We start from the raw sequence: 21198 nt of genomic DNA on the forward strand, positions 1-21198 counted from the left end.
GATCTAGTTATAGTTTATAGGTGCTGTGTTGTTTGAGAACATGACTTGGCAGCAGGACAGTTTTTTGGAATGTGGGTAAATTCCTTCTTTTTAACTGCAGCACAAAGCCAACGCTGTTTTACTTTTCAAAGCAGACACACGCAAAACTTTAGCTTCAGTGGAATATTAGAAAGGGACAGGCATGGACACCACACACACGCACGCACGCACGCACGCACGCACGCACGCACGCACAAACACACACACACACACACACACACACACACACACACACACACACACACACACACACACACAGAGCACCAGATACCTCCGTCTTGGTCTCACAGTACTCCTTCACTCTCTCCACTGCCACTATGTTGTTCTCCAGATCTGAAGTCATTCGCACCATCCAGTTCAGAGACATGGTCACCTACAAAAACAATACAGCCAAGTGTTGTTTCAATTCCATACACTGTAATACAACCAATAATGCATCTTAAAAAAACAAAAAAAAATAACAACAAAAAAGTTTCAGTAAACAAAACATCCATTTTCTGATTTTTAATGTTTCTCCTATTGTGGCAAAAGAAGACAAAGAGAAATCAAGAAAGTAAAACAAAAAAATACAAAGCAAGAAATGACCTGAAAAAATAAAGCTTAAAAATCATAATAATTCTGTAAAATTATTTTAAATATATAATTACAAATATTTTCTACATCTATTAATCTGGTTTTGTTTTCTTCTTTACTATGCTGATAATACAGCTTTCCCGGTTTTAGTAAAATAAACAGAATGATTGAATTTACTTGCGACTTTAGGCTTTCATTTGAAGTTTTATGGTAAGATGTTGTGTAAAAAGTGAAACGCTACAGACAGATCATATCACAGTAGTTAGACGTGGTGTACCTGAAGAGCGTAGGACACTGACAGACCCACGAGTCCCGGGTTCAGATTCTCCTTTCCGGTCACAGCAAACAGAGCAGCAAACAACACTATGCAGTTTCCAATGAACTCAATGCGCACTCCAAGCCACCTGAGGGACAGAGTGTTACAAGTCAAGTCAAGTCAAGTCAAGTCAATTTTATTTATAGAGCCCATTATCACAAAACATGGTTTGCCTCAGAGGGCTTTACAGTGTACAACATCCCTCTGCCCTTAGACCCTCACATCACCCAAGGAAAAACTCCCAAAAATAAGGGTTACAGAAGGGTTACAGTTATGAATCAGACCGGGCTAATTAATAACAGGCAAGTCAGAGTGATGCTTGATTACTTACTGCATTTGTTGCATATGTGATCTGTATTATCTTTTTTTGATGGCAAGCCTGTATAATGCTGCACAGTGGAGGAGTTATTGTAGCATCTACTTACTCAATTATTCAGTCTTATCCTCTTACGCTTATAGTATCTTTCAGTATTAATTCTTATAGATAGGTGAAGTAAACAAAACAAAATCTGCTCTCTGAGTTTTTATGATTTCCACTGACAGGTTTAAGCAATATTACAGGATTTTACTCAAAATATGACTGCATGGTATTATTTATTGTGACATCGGAGACTGGAGCGCAGCTGCTGTTCTGCTGAGCTGAAACAGGACACTTACCTGTTGGACACTATACCAGGGTAGTAACTCTTTTGGTTTTCATCCACTTTCATATCACTCATCAGAACAAAGGCAGAGTGTCTGCCATAGGCTCGGATTACACTAGATCCAGTGACGGTCTCAGAGAAATGGGAGTATATGGGAGAGCGGCTGACTGACTCCATACGCTTTAGCTGTCGAGACGTGGCAACGTAAAATCTCTACAGGGGTTGAGGTGGAGAGAAACAAAACACAGCATTACAACTGAACAAGGTGTCACAGATATTCAAAAAACAATTATGATGCACACAGACGAGCCCACACGCATACGCACTCACACACATGCACAGTAATAAAGAAAGCATGTGTGAACAAAACACCTGCAGGGCTCTTTTGATATTCCAGTTTGGAGATTTTTGATAGGGAGTCTACATTCAAATCAGCTCTCCTGCATTAAGCTCAGGACTGTCTTTCCACTTTACACTGCACATTAAGAGACTGATCATGGAACAAGAAATCCCTTGTTAATAAAATGTGCGCTATGTTAAACTACAGGTGTTTTGTTTTTCATCACACATTTTTAAATGATAAATTCACGGTCTAAAATAATACTACAATTAATACAAAGTAATAAATTACTTTGTGTATACTGTGTATGTGCCTTCATTTCGATTTAGTGGTTGATTTCATTTGCAGAATTTCGACATGAATCATTCAAAGGGAAGCTAAGATTACAGACAAATGATACAGCAAAGATGCAGGCCATGCAGGATGGATGCCAAGACAAAGTTATAGGAGTCATATGAGCTTGTTTTAGTACAGCTGATTTTAGTCAGTTGGAGGCCCAGTTAGTGTAAATGCACACAGACCCTAAATGCTCTATGAATTTCTGTTCTTAACATTTAAGACTACCGGTGCAATTTATTCCATTGATTTGTGACTGATAATTTGAAACGTGAAACGTGTTTAAGAAATGCTTGAAAGCTAAACCCACTCTTTTTTAATCTCAGTCTTCCTGATCCTTAATACTTCATCCCCAAAATGATCAGTTACTCACACCATATCAGTCTGAATTCTTGAAAAAAACTTGCATGCCTCCTTGGTGGATGATGAATCTACCACTGCCTGCATCAGTAGTTTAATGTTGTATCATGTGACTTTGGTAGGTCTGCCCCTTGATAGTCAGAGATTCAAACAATATATATATATAGTTTTACTGTTATTAAGAGGTGGACCACTATGAATACAAATCATCAAAAATAATGATATAATAATAAAAAATATTCTTTGTTCAATATGGAGGCCTCCCTAATTCAATGTAACACAGGGTGAGTGACTGATATACAAATGGTCATTTGAGGGGGTGAACTGTCTCTTTAAGGTAAAGTCAAAAGTCTATAGTTACTATATGAAATGTGCTACTGACTGATGATTGTTTTACTTTATGTGTGTATGCTTGATTAAAAGCAGTTCTGGTTTGCCACACAACTAAAACTGTTTGATCTCTAAGCAGTGGGGTTAAAGGGCTCCAATGATTTTGTGTCCCCTCTGTAAAGTATGGGGCACTCATAAGATTACAAAAAAAGACTGTCAAAACTGAGATATCCTGACTTTTAACTCACTAATATTGGCCAAGCTCCAAAGGCACTGGGTACTTTCAAATTCTGCACCTCCAGTTACTTCTTGCAGGCTTTCTGTAAAGGTCTCAAGCCAAAAGCTGATGATATCTTTTGGGGTAATTTCCTTAACAAAAAAAAACTACCTCCAGGGCCAACAGAAAACATTTTAAGTGTTTCTACAAGCTGAGTAATCCTTAGTGAACAAGGGAATTGAACTTCATGTGTGCAAATGATGGAGTGCCCCTTAAACCAGATGTAATAGCAGAAATCTGCCAGATTGTGCCATCTTGAGGTCAGGTACAGGATTGTTTTGATCACTAGATATTGCATTATCAAATCTAAAATGGCCATTAAAATACTTAAGAAACCCTTAAGTGACCTCCTGCACTCACAAGCTCTTAATCTCACATAATACATTATGTTCAAAGAAGAAGTAGGACCTGTTTGTCTCTAAGTTAGTAAGAATCAGATATTCTATGAATAATTTTTTGCAAGTATATAGCAGAAATTAGTGTTGGGTGATTCTGAGTTTGCCATGTTACTGTTTAAAAAAAAAAAATCAATACTGCAGCCATGAACACTATACACACCACCACTAACAACTTCTGTTTTCCAGCTACCACAGTTCACCCGGCTTTGACACCACAGTCCCCGACAGAAAGAGCTGCTCCTGTAGCAGGAAGAACCTCATAAACCTCAGTGGGCACGAGTTACTGTAGCTGTCTGACAAAGAGGTACATCCTGGCACCTGAGATCTTTGCAGGACAGCAGGTATGCTTAGAGAAAGACTCAAGTGGCTGTCACAAAACAACATTTGAGCTCCATGTGTGAATACCTTTAATCTACATACTACAGTTTAACTAGTGAGACTATTTCTGCCTCCAGAGCAGCTCTGCCTCTGAAAATGAACCTAATATACGTACAATTTTAGGTTTGCCCCCCAAAAGACTGACTTCATAGTCGAACTTTAAACAATTATTGGTGTAACCAACTGAACAAAGTGGTGCTGCTAACTAAAGCTTCCACAATCTTTATCTACAACTGGCCACTGAGCCATCAAAGAGACAGTTCACCCCAAAATCAAAAACACATCTTTTCCTCATCCTCTATTTGTCAGTCTAGATTGTTTTGGTGTGAGCTGCCGAGTGTTGGCGATATCAGCCGTAGACATGTCTGCCTTCTCTGAAATATAATGGACCTAGATGGCACCTGGCTTGTGGTGCTCAAAGTGCCAAAAATACATTTGAAAACACAGCAGCAATGTGTCTTTCTAGAAATCATAACCTGGTTACTCAAGATAATCCACAGACCTTGTTGTGAGCATTTTCATGTAAAACTATTTACTTTCTACTGAACTATACCTGCCAACAGTATTCTCACTCTTCCTTTGGTGTGGTAATAAAATTGTCTGGTGTAACTTGTTTGACAGAAAATAGTTCCCAAATAACTGCACAGAAGGAGGCGTGCATCTACTGCTGGCTCATGTAGCACCACTGAGCTAGCCAACATTACAGCTGTTCTAAGAATGAGCCTCTTGTCCCTTGAGTACACTTCCTTTAATGCAGTAATACAATTATCTGGTGTAACTTGGTAGACAGAAAATAATTCCCAAATAACTGTGCAGAAGAAAGTGTGCATCTACTCATGTAGGTTTGTGCTTATGAAAGTGCAAGATGTAAACAGCAATGGCGTTAACTTGCTAACATTACAGCTCAGCTGAGGAGGACACAACTATTGTATACATCTCACACTGTCAGGAGCATGAGCCTCTCCTCCATGAGTAGATGCATTCTTCCTTCTGTTCTGTAATAAAGTTGTCAGATGTAGTTTGGTAGAAAGAAAACAGTTCAACATGAAACAGCTCACAACGTGGTCTGTGGATTATCTTTGGTCATGATTTCTGGAAAGAGATATAGCTTTTTAGTTTTTCAGATAGTTTTTTTTTTTGGCGCTTTAAGCACCACAAGCCGGGTGTCATCTAGTTCAATCACTTTCAAAAGAAGGCAGACATCGCTACAGCCGATACTTCCAATACTAGGCAACTCACACCAAAACAATATAGACTGATAAATAGCACTAATGTTAAGAGTGAAAATATGTATTTTTGATTTTGGAGTTAACTGTCCCTTTAAAGCACCAGCCAGCTATGTCTACTGGACTAACAGACACCAAACTATACGCTGTACCTACAGCGCTAAAAAAACACAGTGACCGCTCCAACCACATGCAACAGTCTACCAGCACACACACTCTCAGACATGCAAGTTGTATTAATGAGTTAGCAGACTCGTTTCCTATTTACCTGAACCCACCAATAGAACACCATTAACGGGGCTATGACTATGAGGAACATTGGGGTGAGGGCAGAGCATATGAGCAGCACATTCAGTGTGTACCAGAAAGTGCGCATCCATATGTCAATATTATCTGGGATGTGGGAGTCTATAGCATCCACGTCTTTGCTGAAGCGGTTTAGTAACCGCCCAGTGGGGTTGCTCTCGAAGAAGGCCTGCGGAGCACGCAAGACCCCCTGAAGCATGTTGCTGTGAGTAAGCTTGGCCGCCCGCAGCATACTGTAGGCCCGGCACAACAGGCAGTTAACCAACAACAGCAAACCTGCGAGAAGGGGGGAGGGGAGGGGGAGGGGTCAAGTGTGACAACACAACAACACCTGCGTTAAATGGATAAGGGCCCGTTCCTAATGTCTATTGACAGTTTGGTCAAGACAAACAGAAAACATGAGATGCATCACTTCTTGTGTGCTGGCACAGTTCCCTAAAAGTAGAGGGGGGAATCAGTTCAAAAGTGGTACAGCACAACGTTGGTATCAGAAAATAAACTTTTATCAACCTCCACCACTGTATCCCTGATTGATCACTTGTAATTCATATGGCCACCCACAGGAATGTAAATGTGATTCCGTCATCTGCATCCAAGCACTTGCACCTCAGATACATCAAAGCTGTGCTTGTAATCAGAAAACTGACAAATATTTATGATTCAAGCTTGCATTGGCTATCCAAGATGTTAAGCAACTGTCTATGAAATGGACTAATGCAGCTAAAAGTTGTGTGACACCGTGGTTCGTGTGGCATGGAGTAAGTGTGCAGACATTACCTTTTTTCTCATGCACCGTTTTTCGATAGTCTTGCACCTACGTGATGTGTGTATAACTACCCTCCATCAGCTTACCCTCTATTTTTACCTACTTTCCCCAGATGAGAAGAATATGTGTCACTGTCTTCTTTTACACTTGTCATCAAACCGTAACCTCTGAATAAATATGATTCTAAAAATAAATATTATTTAAAACTGAGGCGAGATATTCACAGATACTATTCCAGCTCAATTTAGACCTGCTCCATTTTCCTGTGACAGCTAAAAAACAAAAATACACATTTACAGGCTGCACATTACACACCCTCAATCCCTATCACAACAGGTCTACAATGAAAACCAATTGTGCTAACCTTGATCCACCACTAGAGGGAGGTTATAGATCACTAAAGATCATTAGTGTAAAACCTGAGCTGAGAGGAACTTTTATTTTAATGTTAGTATATTGTGTGCATGTTGGGGCCCAGCTGTATAGGTCAACCTGATAGTGTATGTCTTTGTGGTTGTGTGGAAGAGTGTGTGGAAGGGGGCTCATCACAGACAACATCACAGGCTATGGAGCTGAAACTGGAAGGTTAATAAAGCTGCTGCTCCAACATGCATGCGGCATGCCATCCCAAGGAAGAGGACATTTGCAAAGAAAAGGGGGGAAGAAGAGGAGGATCTTCAGCTCCGAGTACCTGCACAAAGATGTATGTGAAAGCCAGTGGCACTATGACAACGGCAAAGATGGGTGTGCTGGAAACGATAACAATCATGGTGGAGAGAGAAACGAAGAAGGTGCCCAGGAACATGAGCACGGTGGCTGGGAGAGCCTCGTCGATGACGAAGATGTCCTTGGAGAAGCGGTTGATGACGCGTCCTATGGGCGTGGTATCAAAGAAAGACTGGGGCGTGTGAAGTTTGTTGGTGAGCAGGTTAAAGTGCAGCTTCCTGGCTGCGCCGATGTTCCCCATGGCTAGTGTGAATGAAGAGATCATGACCAGAATACCTGGGATGGGGATGAATCAGGGGGGTGAGAGTGGAGGAAAAAGGTATTGGAGAGCAAGGTTTAATTGTGGATTGAAGCAGCAATGGAGGAGATGCAGTTGGCATCTGTCTGCTAAAAAGAACAACCACAGCCACCTAAATGTCCTCTTGCCCGAAGCACCTCTCCAGTAAGCTGATTGGAAAAAAAAACTTTGAACTGTAAAGCAAAAAATGTTTATTTCCACAAAGTCTTCATCAAGAAGCTGCTGTGTGGGAGGAAGCTGCATTTGGAATCAAAGTTTGCATCACATAAAACCCAAAAACACCTCTTTGCAAAGGACAGTTTCTATAAAATTAATGCATAATCATGAAAGGGACTCCACTTCAAAAATTACCGTTTTTTTTTTTTTATGACGCTCAGTGTTTCTTACCTTGTGCAATGCCCAGTGCTGCGTACACCCCCACCCTCATATCAACATTCTCCTTAGTCTGATTTCTCGAGGCGTCGTTGGTCCACTGGCTGAGCCAGATGTTCGCTCCGATGGCGGCTGCGCTCTGGCAGCCGTACAGGAAGCAGATGAGCACTGACAGGAGAGGTCCCACCGCCTTGGCGTACTCCAGATACACCTTTGTTTTCACCTGGTTGGAAGTGACAGTGTTCAGCTCAGCGACAGCGGTATAATGAGAAAAAAGTACAGATTTGGGACAAAATATACTTTGTGAATGAGATGATCTGAAGGTTTGAAAGAACATATTTTAATGACATCAGTACAGATGAGTATTAGGATCAGGTATAAGGGAAAAAAGAGAGATGGAATATTTTTTAAAAACTTAACTTAAAAACTGTATTACAAGAGTGAAGTCTGAATATTGAGAATAAGATTGCAGTCTCAGTATTTGCACAAGGAGTAAGAAAAAATAATTGCAAGGAATGAAGTTGGAATGAAAAAACTTGACATTCCAAGAATACAGATGAACTTTTGAGAATAAATCGAACTACACATGTTAGAGCATGTGGCTATTGTTTAGGTTTTTTGAATTATCCATAGTCAGTATTACATACAGTAGATGTCAGATGGCACGCCCCCGGTTTGGAGAAATAGGCCGAAGTTCAACATGGAAGCTAATCAATCTGCTGTGGAGGGGTCAACAACAAAACATATTTTAGCAACCTAAAAAAAAATCAATATTAATTTGAGTGTATGATATACTAAGAGTATTTTCACCGCTTTACCTTTCCTTCAGATAGCCTGTTTTGACAGAGAAGCTGTTAACAGCTTTAGTTACACATCTATGCTCTCATCAAAGCCACCAGACTCTATTGAGCCATCTTACCTCGCTGGTGGGACTTTTTTTAGGTGGCTAAAATGTGTTTCGTCACTTACCAATCCACAGCAGTAAACAGCTTAGTATCTGTGTCATACTTCAGCCTGCTTCTCTAAAGCGAGGTCATGCCGATTGCAGTTGACTGTATGTAATACACAGACTGTAGATTAGTACTTCATACAACCCCACTTCAAAAATCGTAACTATCCACAGTATAAAAAGCATCCAGCACTCGTTATTTTATCCATCGTTTTAGGTGTTATGCCCCCTGCAATGGATAAAAAGGATGAATATTAACTCCTAACAAGCCACTGCAGCTTTGTATTCCTTCTAGACCTGTCTCTAAAGTCTGTTAGTCAAAGAAAAATGGACAGTTAGAGAAAAAGTTCATGAGAAAAGACTGACCCTGCCTGTTTCCGCGGTCTCTGCCTGGATGAGTTTCTGCAACTCATGTGGTTTCTTCTTCTCTTCTGAGTGTTTCCTCTGACTGCAGCCATGTCTCCTCACTGAGCGTGTTTTCTCTCCCTCTGACGAAATGATGCTGATCTGCCTGTAAAGGGAGATCATGTCCATGCATGGTACTTATTTGGAGGATGTTAAAGTTCCATCAGAAAGGCACTCAAGACTATGTCTCTTGTGTGGGTTGTATGACCAATGACGATGCTCTCCTGCCCAAATTATATTAACCCTTTGAAACCTAAGCAAATTAGCTTGATTTAGCTTGAAAGTGCTTAAAAATCATACATATAGAATTTTATGTCATATTTTAAATGTTAGTTAATAATAATAATAATACTAATAAATTAATTATAAATTATTAGTATTATTTATAATCCTTTAAATATAAGTAAAAAGTACAAGAAAAGTAACCTCATAATTAGTTAAAACATTTTTTTTAAAGAAAAAGAAATAAACTTAAATTAAAAAAAAAAAAAAACAACAAAGAAAAAGACCAGAAAAGTGCTTAAAAATTAAAACAGTTCTGTAACATAATTTTAAATAATTTAATAATAATTATGATAATTAATTTCCCTAAACATCTCTCCCTAGCTTTTTAAAAATAATACCTTTCTTAAATCTACTAATTTCTTGTGGTTTGTGGAACATTTCTTACCAAGTTGCTAATTGGATTTGTTCCCTTTCCTTCTGAAAGAAATCACACCAGTTTGCTCAGGGTTCAAAAGTTGAAATATTTGTGAAAGTCATCTAAAAGCAGCATTAGAAAAGTGACGTTGATCCAGGTTTCAAAGGGTTAACTAATCTTATCCAAAAGAAAAGGGCAGACTATATGACAACACTATCTCAACTTGTTGGTATTACAAAGAAATATTTCCTCTACCTCATGAAATTTCTCTTGGCTTCATTGATCATGGGCTCATTATCCACCATGTCTGTGTGGTTGCTGAGGGCATCGTCAGGGAACAGTTCCTCATCTTCGATTAACTCCTCTGTAAAAACATCGTTAAGAGTAGGTTACACAGCTTTTATTCAAACAAGCTCAGCCATAAAATATGAGCTTTGCGTAATTTAAGAGTAAAGGAAGTGATGCTCCACCTGTGGCCTCTTCCTCCTCTACAATGTCCTCCAGGGCGTAGTTCCTGAGAAACTCTGCGAAGGCTCCGTTCTGTTTGAGCAGCTCCTGGTAGGAGCCCATCTCCGACACCCTGCCCTCCACCATCACCATAATATTGTCCACCTGAGGCAGGAAGCTGATGCCGTGTGTCACTAGGATACGGGTCTGGAGCCAGACAACAAAAGAAACCTTGTTATCTCATAAACTACACACATGGCTATGTCAGAGCAAACCCATCTTATCAGAAACTTTTGTCATAAATATGAAAAACAAACAAAATCATAAAGTGATAAAAGATACAATTTCCTCTCCTGTAAAAAGATAAGATACAACTTCCTCTACTGCAGCGAGATGAAGAGTCTACTGACATGCTAACAGTCCTGTGAGGGTAGATTCAGGCACAGTGGTGCTTTGAGCTTTAGTAATAGTGGTAGTAGTTCATTTAGCTCTGCAGTGTTGTCTTTTTATTCTGCGTTTTGCATGTGATGTGCTTTTTGAGCATAGTTTTATGTAGTATTGTCTGTCTTGTGTCTTGTTCTTTGTATCACTTTATATCATGTGCTATTGTGTGTATCGAGATGAGCACCCAAGATTAGTGTCAACAATTCAGTATCTGACAAAATGTCTAGCCTTCTGTTCCTGAGGTATTAAGAGTAACAGCCAGAAAAGTGTTTTGCAGAACATTATGTCACAGTGAAGTTGCCCTGTGACCTTTAAAAATATAACACGCTATCATCGTTAGAAATTTGTGTGAAATTTTGTCATAATTAGCGAATGAATTGTTGTGTTTTAGACAAAAACATGTTTTGTGAGGTCACAGTAACCTTGATCTTTGACCTTCAACCACCAAATTCTAACCAGTTTGATCTTACGTCCAAGTGGATGTTGGTGCCAAATTTGAGGAGGCTCCCTCAAGGCCTTCTTCCTCGACCTCGACCTTTGACCACCAAAATCTAATCAGTTCATGGTTGACTCCAAGAAAACCTTTGTGCCAAAATTGAAGAAATTCCCCCAATGTGTTCTTGAGATATCACATTCATCAGAATGAGATGGATACAAGGTGACATTAACTTTGACCTTTGACAACCAAAATCTGATCAGTTCATCTTTGATTCTAAGCGGACGTTTGTTGCCAAATTTGAAGAGATTCCCTTAAGGTATTGTTGAGATATCATGTTCATGAAAATGAACAGATGCAATTTCACAGTTACCTTGACCTTTGATCTATTACCACAAAAAATCTAATCAGTGCATTGTTGAATCCAAGCAGATATATAATATGCCAAATTATATTTTGTTCATGGGAATAGGACTGACAAACAAATGTACGAACAACCCGAAAACATAATTGCCACAGCTATCACCAGTGGGGATGCATAAAACAATGAAAACCAGGATTAAGCCTCTCCTCACCTTGCCCTTTAGCGCTCCCTCTGGACCGATGAGGTTGTCGAAGATGTGTTTGGCAACGTGGGCGTCACAGCTGACAGCGGGTCGTCCAGGAGGTAGACATCAGCATCGCTGTACAGAGCTCGAGCCAGACTCACCCTCTGTCTCTGCCCACCTGAGAGGTTGATGCCCTGCAGGGTCAAGACACGTCAGCATCATCACTTTCATCACTGGCCAATCTACCATGTGAATTTTTTAAGCAATATATCAAAAACTACAAAAGATGTTTCTCGACACAAAACATTCATCAAAATGGATGGGAAGCAGGGAGGGGAATCTATGAAAATAAGTACTGATTGGGGACTTCCGGGGTCACGGAGCAAGATGGCAGCATAGAGTAGAGCTCCTGAGTCGACTAGAAAATAATCCCCCCCAAAGGGAGGGAAGGAATGATAACTCGATTTCTAAACTGACACGAAATGAGTGGGGGACGAAAGCTGAGAAGTATAAGGAAAAAAAAAACGATGTCCAAAGACCAAGAACACGAGTCGGAAGGCGAGGTGGCAGACGAAGAAAATGGCGAACGCACACAACTCGGCCCGCTGTTAGAGGGACTCACAGCTATCACAAAAGAAATACGGGACCTCAAGAAGGAGATGAAGGAGGACCTCTCAAAATTTAAAGATGATTTCAAAGAGGACGTGAGGCGAGAGTTCGCTGGCTTTAAAGAGGAAATGAACCGAAAACTGGCACAAAACATCGCAGAAATACAACAACAGCGGCAAGATATTACTGAAGCGCAGGGCCGGATTACAGAGTTGGAAGAGTGGAACAACGAAGCCAAAGAAGTCATCTTAACTCTTTGCAAACAACAAATGCAGCTACAAGAAAAGCTGACAGAAGTGGAAGGACACGGAAGACGCTGTAATATGCGAATTTATAATGTGGCTGAACAGGACAATGAATCTGTACCAGAATTGGTGAAGGGTCTTTTACTCCAGGAACTAGCTTTACCGGAGGGAACTGACCTACACATACAGCGAGCAGACAGAAGTCTCGGAAAGAAACCACCACCGGGAGCAGCTCTGAGATCCATAGTGGTCAACTTTCTGAAATACGAGACCAAAGAAAACATTCTGGCTAAAGCATGGAAAAAGAAAATAGAAGACGATGGGAGACAGATATTTTTTGACCATGATTATCCCACCGAGGTGATGAAGAAACGTAAATCCTACTCGGAGATTAAAAAGACTCTGAAAGACAAAAAAAATTCGCTTCCAGACACCACTGAGCAGAATAAGAATCCACTGGTCAGATGGGCCCAAGATCTATAACAGCGCCAAAGATGCAGCACGAGACATGAGGAGAAGAGGGCTGGAGATACAGGTGAGGCATGACAGCGGAGCCTCCCTGGAGGAGAGAATCCAGAGAGCGTCACCATGGCACCGCGTTGGAGAGAGGTGGAGGACAAATGGGGGAGCTGCCGCTTTGGAGGAATTCAGCCAAGATGCAGGGAACCGAGCGAGAGAAAAGCTGCAAGAGTTTAAAAGATGAATAGATGGCGAAGATAAGGTCAATGGAGATCCGGATGTAAGGAGGGAGGATAAGGGGGGTCCCCGGGAAATACAAAGGAACCAACTCTCCTGTTTTTAAGTTAAAGTTTGTTACTCACCCAGAGGCTGGGTGAGTAATCATAATTACTACATCTGAGCAAAGAAGTTATTTACAAGGAGACGATTTGATTTATAGTCTATCTGGGGCTTAATTTTCATTCCCCCTCCCCTCCCAAGCATAAGACTTCTCTGATAAAGGTTTATATAAGAATCGACAGGGGACATTAACAAACAATTGACTGTTGGACTTATCTAGTATGAGGGGGAGGTCTATTTCAGATCTACCCCAAATCACTAGGGGGGGGGCCTTTGTACACAAAAGGTTATCCCTCACTCCTACCAACAGGGAGACAGGGCCTGTGGGGATCAGGGCCCTTTTTGGTTGGGGAGCCCAGTTTCTGTGTTCGTTCATATTTTGTTCATGGGAAAAGTTGGGTTGTTAATATTACAGTGAAGGAGGTAGGAACCATTCCAAGGGACAAAAATAATGCAATATAATGACTTAATGGTGGTGTCATTGAACATTAATGGCTTAAATAATGTCAAAAAAAGAAGTAAAGTTTTAACTAAATTTAGAAAAGAGAAGATGCAGGTTTTTTTCTACAGGAGACGCACTTATCACGAGAGGAGCATGACAAGTTTAAAAAGTTAGGTTACAGGAATTCATTTTCCAGCTCCTTTGGACAAAAACATAAGAGGGGTGTAATGATAATGATTTCTAACATGATAAAGTTTGAATTGATTAAAGAAATGGGGGATAAGGAAGGACGATATATTATGATAAAAGGGAAACTAGAAAACCAAGTTGTGACACTGTTTAACGTATATGCTCCTCCGGAAAGTAGAAAAACATTTTTTAAGAAAATATTTGACCTTATAAATTTGGAATCAGAGGGGACATTGATAATGGGAGGGGACTTTAATGTGGTATTGAATAACATGTTAGATTCAACAAGTGCCAAGGAAGGTAAAAGACAAATTACTAAGTATATGAATACCATGTTGTCAGAAATGGATATATTAGATGTATGGAGAGAACTTCACCCATTTGATCGGGACTATACCCACTATTCAGTCCCGCATGCAATGTATTCCAGAATTGACTATTTTCTGATGAATAAGGGCGATATATACAGAGTGAAGGAATGCAGGATAGGAGTAAGTGATGTGTCAGACCATAGTGGGGTGTACCTGAAAATCCATTTGAACAATAAGAGGAAAAATACAGTATGGAGACTAAATGAAGGTATTCTAAACAATAAGAGACTAGTCGAAGAATTTAAAGGGGAAATCATTCGATACAGGGAGGAAAATGATAACGGAGAAACAGACCCGATAATTTTATGGGATGCTCTGAAAGCAGTATTAAGAGGGAAGCTGATTTCATACACAGCATTCGCAAAAAAAGTTAGACTAGAAACATATCAGCAACAAATAGCAAAATTAAAAGAATTGGAACAACAGCATAAACAGACAAAAGACTCAAAGATGCTTAACCAGGTTAAAGAAGCTAGGAAAAAAATTGATTATATTCTGATGGAAGAGGTGGAAAGGAAAGCAAGGTTCATAAAACAAACTTACTATGAGGGAGGATCTAAAGCCACTAAAATCTTGGCTAGACGAATAAAAAAACAGCAAGGATTAAGTAATATACATAAAATAAGAGACCCAATAACTAATAAAAACTTATACGAACCAGAGGAAATAGAAAAGGTTTTGAGGAAAATTACAGTAAGTTATACACACAACCTACCTCTGCGGGGGATTTGAGGGAGTTTTTAGACAAATTAGATCTGCCAGCAATAGGCTCAAAACAAAATGCAATGTTTACTTCAATAATAACAGTAGAAGAGATAGAAAAGGCAATTAGTCGGGCCAAATCAGGGAAATCACCGGGAGCTGATGGATTGGGGGCCTCCTTCTATAAAACCTTTAAACAGGAGTTAATTCCATTATTGTATGACTCATTTAATTATACTCTCAGGACAGGCAAGATCCCTCCCTCATGGAAAGAGGCTATCATCTCCGTTATCCCAAAAGAAGGGAAAAACAAAGAATATTGTTGTAATTATAGACCTATATCGGTCTTAAATGTAGACTACAAACTTTATACCTCCATCATAGCAAAGAGATTAGAGGAATTCATGCAGGATTTGATCGATGAAGATCTGACTGGTTTTATTAAAGAAAGGCAAACGCAAGACAACATAAGAAGGTGTTTACACGTCATAGAACATGTACAAAGGAAAGGAGAAAGTGCAGTTTTGGTAAGTATAGATGCAGAAAAGGCTTTCGATAGCGTAAACTGGATATTTCTGTACAGGGTATTAAAAAAATTCGGATTTAATGAGGAATCTGTGAATTGTATTAGATCAATATATCAGGAACCAACGGCAAGGATAAAAATAAATGGTAATCTGACGAAACGATTTAGGGATAAAGGACATAGAAGTACGAAATTTAATAACACATAAAGGATTATTGGGCAAATTAAGTAATCATTTAGATCTAATAACTAAAACTACAATTGGAATATGGAACACAGTGGTTGAAAGATATAAGCTGGAAAAGGAGACGAAGATTTTGAGTTGGTTCGCAGATGATTCAAGGTTTATACCCGGTATTCATGATAAAGGGTTTAAGAAATGGAGGAATAAAGGCATCACAGCAATATATATAATGACTGAACAGGGCAAGTTGCAGAGTTTTGAAAGATTAAAGGAAAAATTTGGATTAGATGAACACGAGCGATTTCGATATTTACAAATAAGGGATTATTATGAAAAGGAGATAAAAACAGATACAACAAATGAAGTTATTGAGGTTTTTCAGAAAGCCTATGAGGGCAAAAAATGCAGGGTGATTTCAGCTCTATACAAAGGTTTGATGACATGTAGAAAGGTTTCCTCTTTGTATATCAAAGAAAAATGGGAAAAAGAGTTGAAGGAACAAATAACTGAAGAAGAATGGTTTGCTATTTGTAAAACGCAGTGCACGGCCACCAGCTCCAAGATCTGGAGAGAGTTCAACTGGAAAAATATGACTAGATTTTTTATTACTCCAAAAATTAGGAAGGAATTGTTATCTAACCAGCAGCCATGTTGGAGAGCATGTGGACACATGGATGTAGGTCACACACACATATATTTTGGTCTTGCCAAAAGATAAAAGGATATTGGGAAATAATATGGCGAGGCCTTAAAAAAATAATTGGGTATGAGATACTCAAATTATGTAAGATATTTTATCGAGGAAATTTGACACAGGATATAGTACAAAAAGAGGACGAGTATCTACTTAAAATATTGTTATCGGCAAGCAAAAAGGCAATTACAAGACTATGGTATAAAGTGGACCCACCGACCGAGGAGCAGTGGCTGTGCATTGTGGAGGAGTTATTTGTTATGGAAAAATTGACACATAAATTGAGATTGCAGGAGACGCAATTTAATGAAAAATGGTAAAAATGGACTGAATACAGAAGCCAGGAAGAGGACACCACCATTACCACTGGACAATAAGGACTTTTGAGAAAACTATAACTGTCTAATGAACTATTCAGGATACACCTTCTCACTGTAATTGTTCAAAGAAAATGTTAATAAAAAAAAAGTTATAAAAAAAAGAAAATAAGTACTGATTAAATGTGAAGCCTGAAAAGAAACCAGATCCAAAGCCAACACCTGGTAACAAACAAAACGGGTTACCCAGTAAGAGAGCAGAAAAGTGTTCGTCTTTTATACCTTCTCGCCGATCTCAGTCATATCTCCTCCAGGCAGTACTTCCAGGTCAGGAGTTAAGGCACAGGTTTCCAGAACACAGCGGTACTTCTGCTCATTGTAGGGCTTCCCGAACAGGATATTGTCCCGCAGGGTGGCGTTCTGTATCCAGGCCTGTTGGGGTACATACGCCACTGATCCCTGAGGAGAGGAGCAGCAGACAAATTGGCAACCAGCAACCCTTAATGTGTTTTGTTCCCAAAAAATAAATCTTATCCCTGATTTCTATGGCTGTCCTCATATTCCACAGAGAAAATGATCAGATTACATTTAAAGAGATATAGTGTTGCGCAGTTTTTTCCATCCCTTTTTTAAGTGTCTGGTTTGTTTTGTCAATGACATTTGCATTTACTTGTGAAGCACTCTGCACTTTACAGACCCTTCTACCCCACTTGTGTGTTAACTTGTGCATACAGCGCTAAATAAACAAAGTCAAACTGACTGATTGATTCCCCTCTTTTTTCCATCTTTTGTTAACCCTTAGGCCTCGCTTTCATATTACACACTCGTATTGCTCTGCACACAAAATGAGCTTTTCAAAATCAAGCTGTAAAAAATATTAGACTTTAATATTCTACTTTCATCAAGTAAATTTTTTAACCGAAATAAGTCCTAAGAATTGTAACCCTTTAAATGTAAGGAAATTTTGTCATTTTGCCACTATGTTTTTAGAAAACAAGGAAATATATTTTTTTAATATACAACATGTAAAGTAGATTTTTATTTTGATAATCACAGCCTAGGATATGTCAATGATTTGAAGCAAGATTGATTGTGACAGTGCACCTAGTGGAAATACCATGTTCTCCATATAACAAATATGGTCAAAAAAAAAAAAAAAATCACCAGGTGCAAAATAGTAAAAATTACAAATTCCAAGGCAAAAGCCCAGAATGACACCAAGAAATAATACAATGCATGTTTTTATGCTTTGATAGCTGTGGGATCAAAAATTGCAGTTTGACTGGGTTTTAATTGTGCATTTTTTTCACTTAACAGTCAGAACGTAATAATTTTATTTACACAGTGTGTTTTAGACTTATTGTAGGAGCTGAGCTGGAAATTCCAAGATGAAACAAAAAATAAACAATCTTGCCAAAATGTATGCCATATGCATGAACACAGCCAAAATTATCAAAAAATAAAGAATGAAAAGTACAGAAAATGTGCGAAACAGACCCTAAGGGTTAATGTATGTACACATGGTGCAGATGCTAAAATGCTTTGTAAAGCTGACCTGAACTGCAGAGTCAGGGGTTAACTCTCTGTGGGTTCATCACTAGGATTGACATTACACAACACTGATCCATTCTTAACATAAAACATTGATTAGTGCAGGTTTAAAGGTGGGTTAGGGGCAACAAAAAAGATAAAATAACCTGCTGCTTGCTTGTTTTTTTTTAAATATAGAACATGAAATGAAGTCCTACCCGAATAGAAACCTCTCCCTCCAGTTTCTCCACTTCACCGAGCAGCGCAGCGATCAGGGAAGACTTCCCACAGCCTACATGGCCCACCACTGCCAGCAGGGAGCCCTGCGGCACCATCACGTTAATACTGCAAACACACATTTAGAGTTATTAGTTATCATTAGTCTAAGGTATGACGACACAAAACCCATGACATGTGTAAACATATGGTGTGTGGATTTTCTTGTCATACTTGTGCAGGACAGGAGGATCCTCTTTCGCCCAGGTGAACTTCCCATTGACAACTGTGACTGAAAAATCTGCAAGAAAAGTTGTGCGTTTATTTTAAGCAGCTTTTAAACTGGTGAGTGAGATGTAGTCTGACAGGAGAAAAGACCGGAAAGCATTTACTAAATGTTAGTCATCCAAAAGCTCTTCAGGCTCTAAGTCACTAGGTGAAAGGTACAAGCCTTTTATCTAAACAGCCTATTGAGTTTGCACAATGGAATGATGACATGTATTGACAAAGCACATTTTGTTGAGCAAATGTGAACATTTAAGTCTATTAAAGGATTTGCTCTGGCATCAGAAGTGCAAAAAACTGACTGAAGCTGTGCAAGATATGAAATAAAGAAATATCCAGCTGTTTTAACCTTAAAGGAACACTTTAGTCACCAAAAAAATATTTGTACAATTAGTTTCTCACCCCGTATTACCTTGAATTTGTGGAGAAAACTTGTTTTTTGCATGTCTCCGCAGTTAACAAAGAATCCAAAAATTGAGAAAAATTTTAAAAATTGCAGTAAAATTGCAGTAAAAGGGGTTTGCATTTGATAATAGCAAAACTTTATAAAACATCTGTTTACAAACACAAATCATGTAGTATAATACAAGTCTCATTTATCCAGTCATATGTGCAGTACTTCCAAAAAAAAATGCATCTTCGCAGAAACCAAACCCAAGAGGATGCAGAAAGGTTTTCAATTGTGAGGTTTAAGCAAAAAAGGGCATGTGTTTGGGAAATACTGAGCATGAAACTGAAAAATGGAGACTTGGATTGTTCTGCATGAGCTTTTTGAGTTTGTTAACAGATATTTTGAAATACTTTTGCTGCTGTTGAACGTGGACCCCTATCACTTCAAATCAATCAAAAATTTTCTCGGTTTTTGGATTCTTCACTCAGCACAGAGGATTATGAGAAAGGATTTTTCAGATTCAGCATAAAATGTGAGCAAATTGTCTTTATTTCTTTTAAAAACACCGGAGGGCAAAGAGGAACAACAAGAAATGGCCCCAAAATTAGCAAGAAATTAGTAAGAAGTTACAAGAAAATTGCCACAGCCTATTGAGTTTACACAATGGAATGGTGACATGTAATGACTAAAGCACAATTTCTGTTGCCAACATGTAAATCTGTTGCAGCATTTGCAATGGCATCAGAAGTGCAAAAAACTGACTAAAGGTGGGAAAAGTGGGGGAAAAAAAGAAATAACCAGCTGTTTTAACCTTAAAGGAACACCTTAACTATAAAATTGACCATTTTCATATCAGTTACTCAGCCTGCGAAAACTTGAATTTCTGAAATAAAAACTTGCTTTCTTGCCTGCCTCCACAGTGAACGAAGAATCCAGAAAAAGAGAAAGAATTTTAAAAACTGCAGTAAAACAGGTTTACGTTTAACAACAGCAGAACTACATCAAAACAGCTGTTTACAAACTCTCACACAAACCATGCTGTATAATACCAGTCTCATTTATCCAGTCGTATTGTCAGCAACTGTTTCAGTAGTGAGGTTTAAGCAAAAATGAAAACTGTAGAAAAAAAAGAGAAAAGAAGGATTGTTCTGCACGAGTTATTTTGAGTTTGTTAACAGATATTTTGATATAGTGTTGCTGTTGTTAAACATGGACCCCTATCATCATTAATCAAGAATTTTCTTCTTTCTGGATTCTTTGTTCAGCATAAAGGATTGTGAGACAATAGTGAGATTCAGCATAAAACGGGGACAAACTGTCTTGATTTCTTTCAAAAACATGGGAGGGCAGCGAGCAACTTACCAAGAACTGGCCCAAAAATTAGCAAGACATTAGTAAGAAGTTACAAGAAAATTCCCTGAAAATATGAAAAAAATGAATAAAAAGAAAAAAAGGTATAAAAAGAAGAGTTTTCTGTAATATGATTTTAAAAATATAATCAAAAGAATATAAATACAGTTTTCTGGCCATTATTCTTTAATTTTTTCATTGCTGTTTGAAGGACATTTCTTGCCAAGTTGCTCTTTTTGTTTGTCCTGTGTGTTTGAGAGAGATCAAGCCAATTTTCTCAGGTTTCAGTAAAATTGTTGTAACAGGCATCTCAATGAAGCACAACAAAACTGATGTTGTTAAAGCATTAATCAAAGGAGGAGTAGTATTTAATTTTACCTGTGGCTGTGTTCTTTCTGTCTACTGAATTTGGGTCCAGCTCATCATGACTCAGGAAACCTTGGATTCGATTCAGTGAGACACTGGCCTGCAACACAGAACAAACACTCAGGCACTCATTATAACCTTTAAACGAACACAACCAGAACAGGAAGGAGAAAAGACGAAAATGAAAAAACATTCTTACCTGCACTATGCTGCTGATGACTTGTGGAAGCATGTTGAGAGGAAACCTGAGGATGTTAAATAGTGAGAGCGACACAAAGGCCTTCTCCGCATCCAGGATGTTGTTCTCATCCACGGTCACATACACGGCAAACGTTGTCAAGGCAACCTGGAAAACACATGGACGAACAGGCCACTTAGATATCAAGGTTCATCAGTTTGCTGTAGAGATGTGCAGCCGTCAGTGCGTTG

At 39.0% G+C, this 21198-nt stretch overlaps 1 protein-coding gene across 1 annotated transcript in view; it reads right to left on the bottom strand.

Annotated features, from left to right (window-relative positions):
* The window catches only part of abcc3 (ATP-binding cassette, sub-family C (CFTR/MRP), member 3), a 66967-nt gene that overhangs the window by 4361 nt on the left and 41408 nt on the right, over window positions 1–21198 (bottom strand). Inside the window, 15 exon segments of the mRNA XM_042507537.1 lie at window positions 311–412; window positions 890–1016; window positions 1586–1785; window positions 6981–7291; window positions 7701–7908; window positions 9001–9145; window positions 9935–10043; window positions 10150–10333; window positions 11582–11649; window positions 11652–11748; window positions 16914–17090; window positions 18380–18506; window positions 18612–18678; window positions 20782–20869; window positions 20969–21115. Of these exon segments, the coding sequence (XP_042363471.1) occupies window positions 311–412; window positions 890–1016; window positions 1586–1785; window positions 6981–7291; window positions 7701–7908; window positions 9001–9145; window positions 9935–10043; window positions 10150–10333; window positions 11582–11649; window positions 11652–11748; window positions 16914–17090; window positions 18380–18506; window positions 18612–18678; window positions 20782–20869; window positions 20969–21115 (2157 nt within the window).

The sequence above is a fragment of the Plectropomus leopardus genome, chromosome 19 (genome assembly GCF_008729295.1).
Source record: "Plectropomus leopardus isolate mb chromosome 19, YSFRI_Pleo_2.0, whole genome shotgun sequence".
NCBI classification, from domain to species: domain Eukaryota; kingdom Metazoa; phylum Chordata; class Actinopteri; order Perciformes; family Serranidae; genus Plectropomus; species Plectropomus leopardus.